The 19,641-nt window shown below is 38.3% G+C and overlaps 1 protein-coding gene across 2 annotated transcripts in view; it reads right to left on the minus strand.

Annotated features, from left to right (window-relative positions):
* Positions 1-19,641, minus strand: part of LOC117403700 (AP-3 complex subunit beta-1-like) — a 107,282-nt gene that overhangs the window by 58,217 nt on the left and 29,424 nt on the right. For both annotated transcript variants that reach the window (XM_058988527.1, XM_058988521.1), the window contains exons 8-18: positions 17,829-17,987; positions 16,577-16,674; positions 15,691-15,745; positions 15,496-15,567; positions 15,072-15,134; positions 9,715-9,847; positions 6,883-6,992; positions 5,903-6,079; positions 4,036-4,222; positions 2,679-2,809; positions 236-353 (exon numbers count right to left, since the gene is read on the minus strand). In XM_058988527.1, the coding sequence (XP_058844510.1) occupies positions 236-353; positions 2,679-2,809; positions 4,036-4,222; positions 5,903-6,079; positions 6,883-6,992; positions 9,715-9,847; positions 15,072-15,134; positions 15,496-15,567; positions 15,691-15,745; positions 16,577-16,674; positions 17,829-17,987 (1,303 nt within the window). The remainder of the gene's footprint in view (positions 1-235; positions 354-2,678; positions 2,810-4,035; positions 4,223-5,902; positions 6,080-6,882; positions 6,993-9,714; positions 9,848-15,071; positions 15,135-15,495; positions 15,568-15,690; positions 15,746-16,576; positions 16,675-17,828; positions 17,988-19,641) is intronic.

The following is a 19,641-nucleotide window of genomic DNA, read 5'->3' on the forward strand; positions in this document are numbered from 1 at the left end:
GAAAAAATATAATTGTTTTGTACAAGAAACAGAATCTTGTTACATAAATAAATCAGCTGTTCTCATTTAAAAAATGTATACAGCACATTTCCTTTGCACTCGTTGAATCTATGCAGCACATCAATTATGATTCTGGAACCTTGACAGTATACACAGTAAAGTGCAACACTGATACACTGTAACACCTGCACATAGAATCCTGCATTACAAAAAATAACCAAAAAGCAATTCCTACCACTGCTACTGCTGTCACTGTCACTGCCCGATGCTTCCTCCTCCCCAGACTCTGAATAAAACGCATCACCTCGCTTTGCTGCCTTCACTTTACCTGCTGGAGTAGTCGACTCTGTGAACTACACAAAAAAACAAAAAAAAACAAACACAAATCATTACTATCTATACAGTTACTTAAAACCTGCTACTCTTAATAAGCCCACTGTCCAGTAGGGGTGGGTATTGGGACTGAGGATCTGTATTGCAATACTGAAGACAATATTTTGATATGTGTTGCGATGCATATTGGAATTCAACACAGAATGATGCGGATGTTGATTTTTTTGCTACCAAAATAAATCTATATATATAAACTGTGCTTTTGTCATTTTTTATGGAATTTAAAGTATTACAATGTAATATGACAAATTCAACTCTCATATTAAGTACGTCGATGTGCTCCCAATTTGAAAAATAGAAAAACAGTGCTGGTTCGAAAGCCATTTAAAATTCTCTAAAACATTGATCTTAAATGTAATTTTTAAATTTTTATCATCAATAACATCTTTCATTTGATATTAAACATGTTTTTCAAAAGTGCATCATGTGACAGTGGCCAGGAACACAGGCTTTATATATCTGTCAGTGCAGAGACCCGGGGTTTGGAATAAACGACTGACCTTGCTTTGAAGATTTAATATACATTATGAAAGCATAAATAAGTGCTATACATTCATTAAACAAAACAAACAAAAACCGGTAAGTAATGTTATAAACTATTTATTTATGTATCTGCTTTGCTCGTTTCTTTCTCACAACTTATAGTACCATAACCACAGTTTTTTTTTTTTTTATCTGATGAGATAAAATGTGGTAGATCCAGGAAAAAAAAAAAAAAAAAGCTATTCAGAATACAGCGTAAAATTACATTGTCCAGAACTGTCGGCAGACTGCACTGATACAGTTCTTAAATTGCTGACGAATAAAAAATAACTGAGTGTGTAATTCATAATTTTATTGGATGCAGAGCTCCAGAAAAAAGGGGGACGGGACGGGGCTGGGGGGGGGGGACATGTGACATACTATACTATGAACACATGCATGATAAAAAGCCAAAAAATAACCAAACCACCAAAGACAACATTAACCCGCTAGATGCTTTCAAAACAAGCCAAATGTGGCTGGAAAACGGTCAATCTGGCAGCACTGATCAAGAGGAGTAGCCTAAAAGTCACATGTGAGGCACATGCATTACCTACTAAATGTTACCTCAAGTTCAATGTACAAATAAAATGTGAATTCGTATAATTTGTTTTAGAAAAATCAATATTTGAACTGGCGTTCTGGTACTTTAAGATGTAAGCCTACACCACTGAATGCAAGGTGGGTGGTTCTGCCAGCATATTCTACTTCAGCCTTGCATAAACAACATATGGCAATGTTTGATGCTATACAGCCATGCTTCTTAGATTTTTTTTATTAGGAAATTATTGCACACGTGACTGCAGAATTTAAGCAGCTCAAAATCTGTGTGCTTCTGCCACATTTTCTTTTATGTTAGCACTGCTCGCATTACGAGTTCTCGCAGGAAGTGATTATCTCGCAAAATAATAGCCGACATTTTCCAGTTTAACCAAAAATACAGGTATTGTTGTTCAAATACTGGTTATTGTATTGCCTGATGAATATTGCAATATACCAATATATCAGTATTATCACACACCCCTACTGTCCAGTCTACCCAACCAGTACTCTACCTAAAGAAATCGGCCCGTAAACAAACTAAGTACTTATATAAACATTTTACATGAGTCATGTCTAAAACAAAAAATATTGGACTGGCATTGGACTTTTAGGCTACTCCTCTTGATCAGTGCTGCCAGATTGACTGTTTTCCAGCCACAATCAGATAAAAAAAGAAAAAACTGTGGTTATGGTGCTATAAGTTGTGAGAAAGAAACGAGCAAAGCAGATACATAAATAAATAGTTTATAACATTACTTACCCTTTTTTTTTTTTTTTTTTTAATAAATGTATAGCACTTATTGGGGCGTATCTATCAGATGCCGAGTGCTGAGAATCGGTAATGGCACAGAATAAGCCGTCAAGAACACAAAGACTCAATAAAAAGAAATGATGACAGGGGACAGTGTTGAAGCATGTATGAAATGAGTATTAACATCACAGAGTGATACGATGCTGTTCCTTTTTTCAACAGCACCCAGCGATGGGCACTTTTACTGCATCAATGTGTTTCTCATGGCTTATTCTGTGCTACTACCAACATTCAGCGTTACAGGTTAGCAATATAAGCAACAGCATGTGTGGATATACCCCAAGCCAACAGACTTCATGCCATATGCAAATACTTGCATATGTATTCCTGAAAAAGAGAAAGAGAGATGACAATGTTTACAACAGTATGTTTTTAATGCAGTGCTAGAGGAGAAAGCAGAGTCCCATACCAGTTCAACTACCTCCACGTTTCTGACAGACTGGTCAGGGGCCATCGTTGGCCAGTCAGACAGCTCCAGGTAACCCGAGGCTTTGGTGTTAAGGGTGTGAGACAATGTGCCAAGCTGGAAACGATCCCTATCTATTAAAAGGAGGAAAATGTATGCAATATTAAATAACAGGAGCCCAGTGTCACAGAGTGCAATCTTAATCAGGGTTTGAGGTAATTGGCACTGTATTATCTCAAATGTCATGGTATAAATACAAACTAAGGAGGCTCCTAATAGGTCAAAAAACTGATTTCAGCCCATAGATTACAATAATCTTCCCCATAATGGTCAATAAAAAACCTAATCAGTCAGTGTGTTTAGAGGTGTTGCTCTGAAATGTAGCTTCTCTAAAAATGACTTTACTGTGAATATTAAGAATGACAGCGCAGTTAAACAATCCGCATGCATGTCTTGGCACAAACCCATCCAGAATTTTAATGTTTTTTTTCCTGCAAACAGATCTTGTCTTTACAGTATTTAAGAGGAGGATTTTGAAATCGTGAGAATTAACCATGCAATTTATATTATATATATATATATATATATATATATATATATATATATATATATATATATATATATATATATATATATATATATATATTAAAAAAAAAAAAAAAAAGCTAAGCAGAAGCTCAGAACCTGGTGACCTTCTAAGCAAGATGTCACATTATTAAATACAGAAAAGGGGGTCTGCTGCACTGATCCAAAGGTGTCACAGTTCTACTGCATTCTCTAAATACAATTAGTGTATCTGTAATCTATGCGAGACTTGTGTGACCACGTACAACTGGAAAAGCAACGATTCATTTAAAAACTAAAAGCAGTTTAGTTAAAACCTTCATTCTAAACATATTCAATAGACCTTTAGTTTTCCAGGAATTCTGTATTTCAAAATGACCACACTATACTTGACATAAATATGACTAGTAGAACATAGTGATCTGTTCATTTAAATTTGTCTCTACCTGTACATTATCTAGTTTGACAGTAAACTCATTATGCACAATATATATATATACACACACACAAACACACACACACAAATGGAATAAACGTATACTTTTAAAAATGACAACAGAAAAGGGGAAAACACAAAAAAGATTATCTTCGATACTGTGTACATTTTAAAATCCCACCTTCACAGGCACAGAACAGCATCACTTCCCCTTGCAGTCTTTATTATACAGAGTTAACAGAATGTACTTTGCTGGATGAAAAAAGATTGTAATTCATAATCTTGAGTAGTTTCCTTCCCAGACTGGGGACAATTTTAAGCATTGTTTTATATTTTGCATTAAACTTTATGGCTCTTTACCTTTAAATGGAGACTCGAGCACTGGCGCTGGCTTCGGGGCCAGGAAGATTTTCTTTGCATACTTGCTTAGGGCTCCGCTTTTCTCATTGGGGACAATCAGCTGCCTAATAAATCTTGTACGGTCTCTAATGTCATAGTTTGGATCGTATTTGCCTAGATTTAATATATACTGTGTAAGCAATTTTGTCTGGTGGAGGAAAAAACAAAAGAAAACAAGTTATTTATGATTATTGATAACTACTGAATAAACAGATTTAAAGCAGTAATAAAAACAAATGGTCATGGCAAACAAATGTTGCCCTGTAGGGAATTGCCGGTTCCAAAGCAGCAAATCGAATTCTGAAGCCAAGACACATGTCCTCTTCTGCATTGAGTAGGTGAATGCTGAGTGCTGAGAAGCAGGCATGTGCTAGATTATTAAACTGCTGAAGTGGAAAGAAAGGCATCATTAAAAAATAATCATATATGGCAAAGCCGCTGAAGGGTCTACGTGAGGATAATGAATGTAGAAATACAACTAAAAACATGGCCCTCAAAACTTAATCAGAAAAATATGCAGGACATCAAAACATCAGACGGTATTACAGGGCTGGCAAAGTGCTCGCACAGAGGTGTGTTTTATGAAGAGATACTGTCCCCAGCATGGGCAGTGTCCGCACTCGGATCGCACTCAGTTACTTTACCCTGAATTATGACCCATTAAGTCAGACACATGAATCACTGAACTGTATTACTGCAAATTATTTGCAGTGCATTTAGCTGTTACTTCCTCGTCGAGGCACGATGCTGATGCCCTCGGCAAACCAGGATAAGTGACTTCACACCAGCTTTTCTCCTGTTTATAGCCTCTGCTAATGCTGGTCATTTATTTATGAAGGGAAAAAAAAAGAGTTATTATCCAACAGCAGAATTACACCACGTGAATTCCATTTCCCTTTGCAGGACCGATAGACAACTCCTGTGATCTACTCATCACAGCCTATTTACATTATACAATCTTCTTACTTGTGTGCATGTTGTGTATGTGTTTGAATATACTGGTACAGGATGGATCCAGAGAGATGCAGCATCTAATTCTGAGCAATGATTTTGGGGGTACGGAAAGTGGTGATCATTTTAATATAGGTTATATGAACTGTAGCATTTCGGATGTCTGCACTAGTGAACAAAAACTCTGAGATGATGTCAGAATTTTTTCATCACTATTTTTTATTCTTTATTCATTGACCTCCATTGTCAATGTATAAAGAGATGAAGAAATTCTGACATATTGATTACTGTGAGGTCAACGCACCTGATTGGTAGAACTTGAATAGAGGTTTAAATGAAGCGAAATGTTATACTGTATATAGAAATATTATATGTTCTATAAAATAGCATGCCATTTTTTTTTTCAATAAAATAATTTAAATATTTTTAAACACAAATGCAGACTTCCTGCTATGGCATTATTTCTAGTTACTCTGTAACTTTATAAAACACACAAGACTGTAGCTGGAGCACCATTTAAATGGAGTCTGCTATAACACAACACTGCAGTGAGGCAGGTACAGTAAGTGCATTGCTGAATTTGCTTCGCAGTGCAGCATAGAGAAGCATTTCAGTTGGAACTCTGCTCAAGTTTCCCAAAAGTAAATGAAAAGCAGAACACAGATCACAAATCTGTTCACAGTGGAACACAGTCCATAAACCAGTTTACAGAGGCACACAGAATCATTTGAAAAGTAAAAACGGTCCTGATTTTAGATGTTAACCTGGTGGCGTATGAGGCCGAATTTATTGCAACTCCTCACTGCGCTGTTTTCTCTGCACCGGTACCATTTCAGCAACACCTTTTACTGACTTGTTGCTGAATATCTTCCCTTACCTGTTTGGCATTGGTAAGGTACAGTTTAGCTGCCAGGTTCAATGTCTGCAGCTTCACAATCTCTTCTTCACAGGTAAAAGCCTTTGCCATTTTTCTCAATACATCAGGTGCTATCTTTGGGACTCGTTCACAATATTCACCAATCAACCAGAGGATGCTGGCCCTGGCCATTGGCACCTATTAATAAAATGACATTGTAAAAAGAGAGAAGCTTTTGAATATCTGTTCCTTTGCTTTTTTTATTGTTTATTTTTTTAAAGAGAAATATAAAAACAAAATCAGAGAACCAATGAAACAATGCAATGTATCACCTTGATGTTATCTAAAATAACTAATACGATCAGGACTTAAACGTACAACATATTAATTTGTATTTAAACCCTTTTGCTTTTATGTCCTAGTACAGTACATTGCGTTATCTGTTTCCATCAGTTTGGCTTAAAATAGTTTCTGTAAAAACGTGACCCTGTTAAAAACTTTTGCACTTGAGCACTTCAAATAGGAAATTCTCCTTACTACCAGAGCTATGCATAACAGGGGTATCATTCAAAGTATAAAATACTTTTAAAAATAGTCATTTCACTATTTGCACATTGAGCTGTAGCGCCCATCCATTACAAGGTGAGCCATGTATTACTTCTCTGCAAATCATGTTCAATATAAAGCCCTTTTTTTTGGGTTTGTTTACATTCTGCAAAGGCAGCTGAACAGTTGATCCTGCTTCTTCTGTGTTGAAAATTATACAGAAAACCTCTCCAAGCTCCATTTTAACTGGGATAACAAAACAGCTCTACCCCTCCACACATTTGTATACCGAGAAGAGATTAACACATTATACCACACTGGAATAATAAATATACCGGTAATCTCTGAAATAAACAAATAGCTCTGTGTTTTTCTATGGTAGATATGTGGTTTCATCAGAAAGGCTTTCAGACTGAATTCATTGTGTCATCCTTTACTGTACTATTAATACTTACAGCAATATTATCCAAAAGTTTTGCCATGTGTTTTATGATATCGCTGTGCTGAGTTGGTTGTGTCTGCAGCAGTTTTTTAATGACTACCACACTTTCTGCCACAACAGTCTCTGTTGAAGAAAAAGAGGAATCAAGTTTATTTCAAACGCAACCCTGCAGACAGTAAAAGTCAGATATAACATATGTCCCTTTAAGAATGGAGCGAAAAGCAGTTTCAGTTTTGGGTTCAAGGTATAATGAGTCGAGAAGGATTATCCTTTGTTTTATACAGGACATGCAGGTGGGAATATACAACTAAAAAGACGAGAAAGACTGAAAAGGTTATTTATAATCTTAGTGTTCCCAAAAGCGTGTTTCATATCTGGAGAGAATGTCTGTCGTTGTTACCGGGTTTGACCCACACAGAAGCAAGCGATCAAACTGCTTATCAACTGGATTTTGGATCTTGGTTCTACCTGACTCAACCAAGTTCTAGGTTGTGATAAAAGGACGATGGATATGACTATAAGGACACTCGTTGGCATAAGTGTTTATAAAAAACATGATTAATCTCTCTGCATTATCATAGCATTCGAAATTCAAATATTGATTTAGTTATTTTTATACAGATCACAGTAACCAGTAATTCAACTAAGCTGTAAAAAGAAAGAGAGAACCTCAGGGGTCGACTACACACACTGCAATTGGATTTGCAGAGATGCAGCTGTTGGTCCTTGTTACTAGTGAAATATATCTGTAAAAACAGGGCAGTTTTTAAAAGGAATCAGACCTAGAGTAGCAAGTCGAGTAATTGCTGAACATAGAAAGTGCTACATTGTTCTAATCTGTGCCATTAAAAGAAAAATAAACCTCAACCTCTTGCTATACTTAGCTGCTTGAAGAGCAATGTATGGTTCACTTGTCATTACATGAACATCACACTGTTCAGTTAGCTGCAAGCAGCCACCTAACCATGGAGCACTTGAGAACTTTTTACAATTAGAGTGTGCTTCTCTGCCTCATTTCATCTAATAAATAAAAGGATGAAGTCTCAATAGCAAACTCAACAACATCACTAATTGCTGCTGGATTTATGGAAACAAAAGAGGATATTATTGCAGCCCCATTGCCAGACATGACGCATGCTGCAGTCTGGTTATTATGGGAGGCCGCATTCAATTTTGGTCCCCGCGTTTCAAAAAGGACATTGTGGCTTTGAACTGAAACAACCAAAAGAGCAAATAGACTTATCCCAGGACTAAAAGGTATGAGTAAATCAGGACAGTTTGAGGGAACTGAATCGATCAATCAATCAATTTATTTTGATATAGCGCTCTTCACATCAAGCCATCCCAAAGCGCTTTACAAAACAAGCAAAAATTAAAACTAGAATATCAAACATTAATTACAACAATTAAAAATACTAATTAAAATATAAAATGTCTATTTTCCATAAGCTTGGAAAAAACTGTAGTTTTTTTTAATAGGGACTTAAATTCCTCCAGTGTCAGAGTTTCTGACAACTGGAGGCAGGGAATTCCAAAGGGAGAGAGCACAAGGAGAAAATCTCCGACTTTCCGAAGGGAATGGTCAGCAACTTAAAACTTGAAGAGCGTAGTTGACGTCTAGAAATTTATCATCCTAAAAATGGGTCAACAAAGTTAACCCTAGCCATATTTCAAGCACAGCGCAGCACAGCGCAGCACAGCACAGCACAGGGCCCGAGAACACAGCTGGAAGCTCAGTGCAGACAAACAAGCTCAGGTTAGAGGGAAGGCATCACTGTAACACAAGATTGAAGAGTGTAGGGGCTGGGTTACTACATGCAACCGAACAGGATGTGAAAAGCAGTTCTCCAGCACAGCACTGGACAGAGCATAACCATCACCATTTATCCTGACGGCACAGTGTCTGTTTCCTTTCGTTAACTGGACACTGCTTTACATTTTGCTTTAAAGCTGGCTTTTTAGTAAGGCCCTCTGTAGATTTAAAACAAAACCGTGTGATAAATGAAAAAGCAAAAAGAATCTGGTTTCCATTAATATGACGAGACAGAGTGCATTAGCCTGCTAAGAGCACCCTCTGCAGGTGTACTCTCCCAATGCAGTTGCAAGATGGCAATAGCTGACAACTTTGCATTTGTGACGAAAAAATGACACATTTGGAAAAGGGGGACAATTTCATGACAACAAAGGAAATGTATTATTTCCCCTGTCCAAAGTGAATTCATTTCTTTATCAAAAATAAAAATGAGCACTGTGCCTCAGTGCCCACCCCTTCTATTCCTGTCTTGAAATATAAACAAGCCGTTAAAAATGTGCTTTCCAAACACTGTTCGTGTGTTTTATTGTGTTGTATTGTTACACTTCTGAATTTCTATTGCCGTTTGCACACATTTCGACCGTAACTGCTGTATGACTTTACATAGACACATTTCCTATCCCAGTTAAATCAAACTAAACTATAATGAGAACTGTGGTTGCCAAAGGGAGGGCGGGGGAGGAACGCCATGGTCCTGAGATGTCCCACATACTGTGCTCTATAAAACTGCCATTGTGACCACACAGCAAGCACCACTGCACTGGTCCTGCCTTTCCAGCAGGTGTCACTACTTCACAAGGAGGAGAGCTGGGGTCTCCTGCAGCACTGCACTGGGCTATGAGATAACAAAGAACCTTAGAACCCAGTGTTGCTCTCAGAGCGATTAACACACCTAGAAGTGAAGCACAATTGCTTTTAGTTATCCTTAGGGCAATCTTTCTGAGAAGTAACTTTATACTGAAAGAGTTCAACATCACCTGTCCAGTTGCGCTTTGGCACTACACAGAGCTTGAATTATTTTGGTGCACATACCGTCTCTGTTTGAAAGCAGGAGTACTAGACCATTCAGGCACGTGTCAGTCACTTCAGAGATGTTTGTTGCACATCTTCCAATGGCTTGAATTGTAGCAGCAGCAAACTGCTTATCTTGACTCTTTACGTAAGTCTAGGAGAGAGCATTTTTATTAATGGGAGGACTGAACAAGATCTCTACATTTTATACATATGACGAAGATTACCTGTAATCCGGTTTCTTCGTAGAATGATGAACTCCACGCACTGAGTGAACCCCCAGTCTCCATGTTGCTTGGGTCAGGAGAAAAGCCCATCTCTTTCCCAGCGATCCTCGATATAATCCTTTTTTAGCGCCAGTTATTTATTATTATTATTTATTTCTTAGCCAACGCCCTTATACTGTGATATCTTATTACAAGATATCACAGTATAAGGGCTTATTACAAGATATCACAGTATTTTTTACATACAATTACATTATTATTTACACATTATTTTTTTACATACAATTACCCATTTATACAGTTGGGTTTTTACTGGAGCAATCTAGGTAAAGTACCTTGCTCAAGAGTACAGCAGTAGTGTCCCCCACCTGGGATTGAACCCACGACCCTCCGGTCAAGAGTCCAGAGCCCTAATCACTACTCCACACTGCTGCCCCGACACTCCACATTGCTGCCCCAATCCTCTATAAATCCCCCTCCCCCTTCCTGGATTATCAATGTCCACATTTCCAAACCAAACTCAACAAAGAGGGAAACCAAAAAGAAAACCAAGAGGGGGAAGGAGGGTGGGATACAGATGTGTGGAGTTCATCATTCTAGGAAGAAACCATATTACAGGTAATCTTACCTCGTATGATGAACACACCGAGTGAACGCTACCATTGGAAGTGGCAAAGGGTGGTAGGTTAGATATTAGTGCCCAAAGCCACAGATAGTACAGAGTGAGCAACGGTTGGATGAGAAGAAGACACATTTATGTTATAATGTTTTATGAAGGTCTCGGAAGAGGCCCATGTAGCTGCATTACAAATGTCTTGAAGTGGGACAGATTTGAATTGTGCCCATGTAGTAGCTACTCCTCTCACTGAGTGGGCTTTTACAGGTCCTCAAGCTGGTCCAGGTTACAACAGAACTCTATGCAAGATGTTATCCACCTAGAGATTGTCTGTTTGAAAGACAGATTTGCCCAGAGCTTGCGAGTTAAAAGCTACAAGAAGCTGCCCTGATGGTCTTTTGTTGATAATCCTATGAATATAGAAAGTAAGTGCTATTCAGACATCAATTAAGTCCTGTCTGGCTGTCTGATTTTGATTTGTGCGGTTTTGAGAAAAAAAAATCAGAAAAAGTTATGATCTAATCTAGATGAAACTGTGTTACCACCTTTGATAGTAATTGAGGATTAGGTCTGCAATCTTGACTCTGAAGATCTGGAAATAGGGTGCATCAATGACCAGTGCTTGTAGCTTACCTATCCTTCTTGCTGATGTTACTGCTACCAAGAATGCGGTCTTCCATGTCAGGAATTTCTGGTCACATACTGCCATGGGTTCAAACGGTGGTCCCATGAGTCTATTCAGTACTAGACAGAGGTTCCATTGTGAAATGATATGTTTCTTAGGGGGCCTTAAGTGGTTAATTAACCCCCGAGAAATCCAGACACCGCAGGGTAAGAACCTACTGGGTGATCTTCCCACCCCAGTAAAATACTAGATATTGCAGCAAATATGCACTTTGATGGAGGATAGTGCAAGACCCTTGTGGAACAGGTGGCCCAGGCAAGATAAAAATGTTGGTAGATCTGTGTGGTACAAAGATTTTGAGTTGCACCAAAGAACTGGTACAACGACCCCCGACACTCCGCCTGTATACAGACGCCTCCCTACTAAGAAGGTATCAATTTTCCTGTCTGCACCAACTGTGTAGAGGATTTGGAGGATGCACTGGTGGCTGGTGTAGTCATGATAGTATCCATTTTAGGCTGCTTAAAAATATGCTATTTGTGGCCAGAAGGTACTCTGTAGAATTTATGTAGATACAATGCAGCACATGCAGGTTTTTTTCCCCCCAGAGCCTCAAAGGGCCTCCAGACTGCCTCATGGAAGAGAACACCTTAGAAGGCTTGTTTATCCCTTGCATCTAAGATGCTCAGGAAATCGTCCTCCTTAATAAAAGTCTGGGTATTAGAAAGAGGAAGACATCCTTCTCAAAACCGCCTCTGCATTAGTATATACCAGTGAAGTACTGTCCCCAGCTACTGAAACATTATCATCTCGCATGCTGAGTGTGTCAGCAGAGTAGTATTGCTCTTGTGTACTCCAAGCTGCTGCAGTCCCTGTATCAGCCACTGGGGCTACTGGTTGTAGAGGTACAGGTTGCCTTGAGTTTTCAAACTCCTGTAGCCACTGAAAAGAAATCTCCTTTGTTACCGGCGGTATTAATTCCTGTGAAGTCGTAGGCTGGGTCGCCTCGGTTGGAATCTCTGTATTAAATTCCTGTGTAGTCGTAGGCTGGGTCGCCTCGGTTGGAATCTCTGTATTAATTCCTGTGAAGTCGTAGGCTGGGTCGCCTCAGTTGGAATCTCGTTATTAATTCCTGTGAAGTCGTAGGCTGGGTCGCCTCGGTTGGAATCTCTGTATTGATTCCTGTGAAGTCGTAGGCTGGGCAGCCTCGTTTGGTTTGGAATCTCTATTAATTCCTGTGAAGTCGTAGGCTGGGTCGCCGCGGTTGGAATCTCTGTATTAATTCCTGTGAAGTCGTAGGCTGGGTCGCCTCGGTTGGAATCTCTGTATTAATTCCTGTGAAGTCGTAGGCTGGGTCGCCTCGGTTGGAATCTCGTTATTAATTATTTTGTAGTCGTAGGCTGGGTCGCCTCGTTTGGAATCTCTGTATTGATTCCTGTGAAGTCGTAGGCTGGGCAGCCTCGTTTGGAATCTCTGTATTAATTCCTGTGAAGTCGTAGGCTGGGTCGCCTCGTTTGGAATCTCTGTATTAATTCCTGTGAAGTCGTAGGCTGGGCAGCCTCGTTTGGAATCTCTGTATTAATTCCTGTGAAGTCGTAGGCTGGGCAGCCTCGTTTGGAATCTCTGTATTAATTCCTGTGAAGTCGTAGGCTGGGTCGCCTCGTTTGGAATCTCTGTATTAATTCCTGTGTAGTCGTAGGCTGGGCAGCCTTGTTTGGTTTGGAATCTCCGTATTAATTCCTGTGAAGTCGTAGGCTGGGTCGCCTCGTTTGGAATCTCTGTATTAAATTCCTGTGTAGTCGTAGGCTGGGTCGCCTCGTTTGAAATCTCTGTATTAATTCCTGTGAAGTCGTAGGCTGGGTCGCCTCGGTTGGAATCTCGTTATTAATTCCTGTGAAGTCGTAGGCTGGGCAGCCTCGTTTGGTTTGGAATCTCCATATTAATTCCTGTGAAGTCGTAGGCTGGGCAGCCTCGGTTGGAATCTCTGTATTAATTCCTGTGTAGTCGTAGGCTGGGTCGCCTCGGTTGGAATCTCGGTATTAATTCCTGTGAAGTCGTAGGCTGGGTCGCCTCGTTTGGAATCTCTGTATTAATTCCTGTGAAGTCGTTGGCTGGGCAGCCTCGTTTGGAATCTCTGTATTAATTCCTGTGAAGTCGTAGGCTGGGCAGCCTCGTTTGGAATCTCTGTATTAATTCCTGTGAAGTCGTAGGCTGGGTCGCCTCGTTTGGAATCTCGGTATTAATTCCTGTGACGTCGTAGGCTGGGTCGCCTCAGTTGGAATCTCGGCAATGGCTGCCGCTGTTTTGGCCGGTGCATCTTTCTCCCTGCTGCCGCGGGAATGAGTAGATTTACTCGTTCTCTTCCTAGGGGGAGACAAGGAGGAGTTCCGGCACTCTGTGGAACTACTTAGTTGATGTTTTAGCAGAAGATGAAGTGCAAGACTTTTCAACATACATTAGACAAACCTCTCTAGCACAAGATGGTGAGAGAGGAGAACCACACAGTGAACACACAGAAGGCATGTGTGTGAGAAAGACTGATCGCTCCTGAGAGAAAAACTAGCAATTGCTAGATGAAAACAGAGATATACTATATAATCCCTACTAATGATAATAATCAATAATAATTTCTTTTTTTTTTTTTTTTTTTTACAAACAAAACAAAAAAGAATGTAAGTATGTAAAACGGCAATACTATACACAGAGTCCTTACCCAAGCATACGCAGAAATTTGGAAATGTGGCCAATACTCCAGGAAGGGGTTGGGGGGGGCGGGGCGCTTTATAGAGTAGGGACAAAAACTGGTGCCAAAAATTATTATATGAAGGATCTTTTCTCCTGACCCAAGAAACTGGGAGTTCACTCTGTGTGTGGAGCTCATCATAAGAGGTAAGAAATATATATTTTATATTCTCAACACAAATCAAGAGTAACAAAACAGTACTGCCAAAATTAAAAAAATAAATAAAGTGTGATCCAGCCATGTACTTTCTGTATTTCAAGGTCATTGTGATAAAGGAGTTAGCATTCTTGTTTACTGTCTAGCAACAGTGGCTCCTTTCCAATGCTTTCCAAAAATAACCCACTGCAGATGGTTCAATTGCCAACTAGTTCTGTTCTGTAGCCTAACAGCCAACTCCACTGTTGTCTTGTACCAGGGCAATGGGAATAGCCTTCTGCAGACCTTTCATCATCTGTGTTAGCTCTATTTTCACCTTTTACAAGATATCGGGGGTGGGGGGGGTAAAAGTAGATTGCCAATTAAAAGAAGTGCATTGATATCAGCTCTGGCTAAATGTTTTGCATCACCCTATAGAATTAACTCATTCTGCTTCATAAAGTTGAATGAAACCTGCTGAATAATGTTATGCTAACATATTGAATTACACACCGCTTTGTAGTCTTGGGGGGGACACAGGGGGCGGACTGACAAATTTAAAAAAAATGTGACATTAGGAAATCTAACATGAAATACTATACTACTGCTATGGCTTCCAGTAGACACTTGCAATATCACTTTGTAGTTTATTTGATTACATGATGATAAATAAAATACTAATTATGCTTATAGTGTTTTCTTTTTTTTATTGTCTCAATCCTTAAATTCAAAATGATGCTAAACTTTTGCTCATAGCTGTAGATGGAAGCAAGCAAACCCCAGTACATGTTTTCTCTTTCAGTGATGAAGTCAAAGCAGGAGTCGATGAAGACCCCTGGGGTTCTATTTCATTGATCTAAACAGTGGCGGGTCTAAATATCACACTGTTTAGAATCATTGAAATGTGACCCTTTGTGTACCAAGGTTATGAAAATCAAATCGTGTATGCAAGTCACTTCAGTATATTTCTGTCAGTAGAAACGTGAAAACACGTCGGAGAGGGATTCTACTTCATTGAAAACCCTTACGTACCTGGAACTCCCGGAGGACTGTAGAGATATTGGCTCCATTGGCCAGGTTAGTCAGTATCTCCAGCTGTGAAGAACAAGCATGATCAGCAACAGATAATACAATCCATTTAACATCCATGTTTCGGTCACAAGATTAAGCTAATTGGGAAGGACTGCCAAAAATCTCTATAGAAAACAATGTTGTCACAAATATTTTTAAATATCCCTTGATATTAAGAACAAAACACATCTGATTGAATAGTATTTATATATGTAATTATTTGCATGTTTAACTGATACTGTAGTCCAATCCAAACTTCCAAGATCCTAATATTGATTTCCATTTGGTCAATACCTGTATATATTATTCACATATGCAGACTGATTGTAATGTCTTGCTGTCAAGGTTAATGACTCTGCTGTAGTAGTATCACCAGAACAACTACCTTTAGTGTCTTGATGTGTGTTGGATCAGTTGATCTCACATAGAAACTTTTCAGATATGGCTCAAACATGCCCTGGGGGGGGGGAGGGGAAGAAAAAAATACATTAAAAAGAAAACACACACAAATGTAAACTTACAGGACAGTAGCCTACTTCAGCTAATGCCTTCATTTTGTCAGCTGCCAAAATTGCCTTACCTTTCTCTGAATAGACATTGTTGCAATGTTCTGCAGCACAATAAACTGCACCTCTCTGTAGAAAACACAACACAAATGGATGTATTATAGTTTGAAAATATGCATGCACAAACATTTTAAATCTAGCTCATAATTATTATTATTATTATTATTATTATTATTATTATTATTATTATTATTATTTATTTCTTAGTAGACACCCTTATCCAGGGTGACTTACAATTGTTACAAGATATCACATTATTTCACGTTATACATTATACAGATATCACATTATTTTTACATACAATTACCCATTTATACAGTTGGGTTTTTACTAAAGCAATCTAGGTAAAGTACATTGCTCAAGGGTACAACAGCAGTGTCCCCCACCTGGGATTGAACCCACGACCCTCCGGTCAAGAGTCCAGAGCCCTAACCACTACTCCTACTAGTAGTTAGGATGCACTTGGACAAACAGTAGGACACATTTGGTCATACACGTTAATACATTGTACAATATGCATTTTAAATGCAAGTTTAAATAGCAAGTCCTATTGTAACTGCTTGATGTTGCCTTGATCCTTATAAAGAAGTTGCCAACTTTCACAGGCTCTCTTAGTTACGGTTAGCATCTTGGACTTTCCTATATGCATGAATGTAACTGTTTTTATATTATTTGCACAGCTTTTAAAATCCATATTTCCAATTACAAAAATCAGTCACCTGCCAAAAAACGAAATATTAACATCAAACAGGACTGAATTTTATTTGCAAACATCCACAGACCTGCTAGCTCTGCAGACGGGCATTGTTTGTTTGGCCTTTGCACTGGTAATTGCCCTTACTCAAAACAAAGCTGGAGAACTGTGATTGAGTGATTTACACTGCAGTGCAGGTTTGGTACCTGTGGCTTCGAAGTAATCGCACTAATGACTTGGTGACGAGGCTCACTTCAGACTTGGGAGCTAAATGCCAGTAAAGCTGAGCAACAGCCATCACAACCTGCAGAAGAAAAAAGAAAGCATATAAAAGTCCCATTCGATATGCAATTGTAGCAATAGCCTACACCAAAACACCCAGTAAAGTAAGACCGTTTACATTAAAATTAAACTGAAATAGAAGGACATATCAATTTAAGTGTTAATAAAGTAAAAACTAAATGCAAAAATGTCAGCCCTTCCACTTATGTTTGATTTAACTCATTTCAGTCTGTGCTGTGCACAGAAGGTATGGGCACAATGCAAGCAGGAGAGTAAAAGCAAATTAAAAAGTAAGAACAGGGCTTTTAAAACCAATATACTTATGGAGTATTTATAAAATAAAATTATATTCATTTTATTATAACAGCAAAGACAGGAGCCAAGTTTATCATTCACACACTGCTCTTTTAAATTAAGTTTATGGTTATAAAATGTATATTTTATCTTTTGCTTATTAAATAGTGCTGTCCTTGAAACCCAACCATGCTGCTTCACCTCCAGGCTCTTGTTTGTCTATGTGGTAATCCATAAAGTAAATTTTCTTAAACAAATTATAATGATTCTTCATTGTGTGTACAAATTCAGAATAGACTGTCATAACGGATAATAGACCAGAATAATATATCAGGTTAGGAATTCATGTTTTTTAAACATTAAATGACCCTATTTTAAAACAAGTGCAAATGGTAACTACATGTTTTATAAAACCAGCAAGAAACTATTTAGCTGCAGGTAGAAAATTGTTTTATCTACGTTTTACTAGAAATACATTGTGATGGATGTTTGTCACTGTGAAATGCTGTTTTGTGTTGTTGGGAAGACAATAATCAGGTTCACACATTAAGCTAACTATTAGTTTTCCAGAGTAGTTTCTCTGTAGTTTTATAATGTATTTCTCCTTCAAAATGGATTTAAAAGCTTTCTATACCACTGTGCATATCTTCACATATTTTAAGCAAGCATGTCAGAGACATTCGTCCCCACCCACGATGCAGATGATGTGTACCCAAGACACTCAATGGCATGTGCGAAAGTATGTCCAGACCACGTTCCGTCACAATTAATTAAGATATATACGGATGGAGAGACAAGCACAGAAACAACTTCAATATACCCTGATTTTAAAAAACATTCAAAAATGTTCTGTGAAGGTAATGTAAAATATTTCAGACTTACCGCTGTGTTTCTGCTCTGCAACAAAGGCTTGGTGTTTCTCAGAAGTAATCGGTGGTCTGGGTCCATCACATAGGGCTGAGATGCAGGCACACTTTTGTTTTTCCTCTCATCATCTGAACCGTAGAAGGCTTGTTCGCTGTTCTCTTCCAATATTTCATCCTAGAACAAATGCACATTTATTGTATTATATTATACATTTAGGATCCGTTTGAACAAAAAAACGAAAGCCTTCCCAGAGGCTTGGTGTAGTTCAAAAACACACTGCATCCTAGATTTTATATGTATAAAACTTGTACTCTGATTTTATCTAGAAGTGTTAAACCAAAGGAAAACTAATAGTTAGCTTAATGTGTGAACCTGATTATTGTCTTCCCAACAACACAAAACAAACATACATCACAATGTATTTCTAGTAAAACGTAGATAAAACAATTTCCTGGGGAAAGAATATTACAGAAACATGTAAGTAAAACTTCTCCTATTTAATAATAAAAAAAACAAACAAAAAAAAACATCTTAATAAGACACCTATCAATTTAAATGACTGCAAATGTGAAAAGAGGATATCTAGCCTAAAAATATTCAGTCGCCTCGCTATGATTGGTTTTTAAGCCATTAGAACCCCTTTTCTTTCATATCACTTATTTTAAAACTTCATACAAAATGTATTTCCTAACAACTTTCTTTTTTATGGTCACAGAATTCTGCAGCACCACTTAGTGCATTAGCCACCCATTGAGATGACAGCAAGCCATCAAACAGCACTCAGGAACATACTGCACTTTACAAAACCCACTAACATAAATAACCTTCTATTAGAGACAAGATGTGAATCATCCACATTAACCCATAAAACAATGAACTCCTCGAGTAAACAAATTGCCCATGCAATCATCATTTATCCTGGCCTACCCCTTGCATGCTACCACAAACACATTTTCTATAACTGCACTTTGTTCAGGGTCTTTTTTGTGTAGATTTCTTTCTTTTTCTACTACAAAAGCTTTTTTTTCATTTTTATATACAGCACTGTACTATTGCTGTTAAACATCCAATGCATCCATATAAAACAGGCTGCACATACTGAGACCTATTTACTTAATCCACAAGTACTTGAAATGTATAATGTCATGAAATGCCACCAGCTGTTGGACGTGTTAATTACACTTTAAAATATAATTTCTAATAAAGCATAACGCCCACCCAAATTTCAGAAATAAGCCCATTGCTATATTTGCAAAAACGGCAAATTAGTTCAAGTTGCTAAGAATGTTGATGGCTTGCCATGGGGAATAATCACATTCATTCTTTACATCTGTTCCCAATGAAACAGTATTTATTTACAGCATGCATCATTCTGCTCTCTATATGGGCTTTAAAAAAAAAATATATATATATATTTTTTTGTGCAACACAGAAAAATAAAAACAATGCCGGGATTGCTCTATGTCCATTATAATGTAGGTAGCTCTAGCTTTACAGAGGTTGGCATGACTGCAGTCTTCATCTTTGACAGGTGTTTTGCATCTAACCCATCTGTATTTCGTTTTCTTGCCCGTATGCTGGCCTTCCTTCTTATCTGCTTTACAGATAAGAAGGAAGGCCAGCTGAAACCATGTGGCACCTGATGGAGACCGATTCCAATTTTTACTCATACATGAAAAACAGCCACTGGTAGAAAAACAAAAACAATATACATAGAAGACATTAAATGCAGCTGCCCAAAAATCAACACAACTTGAAACTTTAAACAGAAAGCGTAACACAGCATGTTGACCCTAGAGTCCAGTGGTAGAAGACTGCAGATCATGAA

The sequence above is a fragment of the Acipenser ruthenus genome, chromosome 2 (genome assembly GCF_902713425.1).
Source record: "Acipenser ruthenus chromosome 2, fAciRut3.2 maternal haplotype, whole genome shotgun sequence".
NCBI classification, from domain to species: Eukaryota; Metazoa; Chordata; class Actinopteri; order Acipenseriformes; family Acipenseridae; genus Acipenser; species Acipenser ruthenus.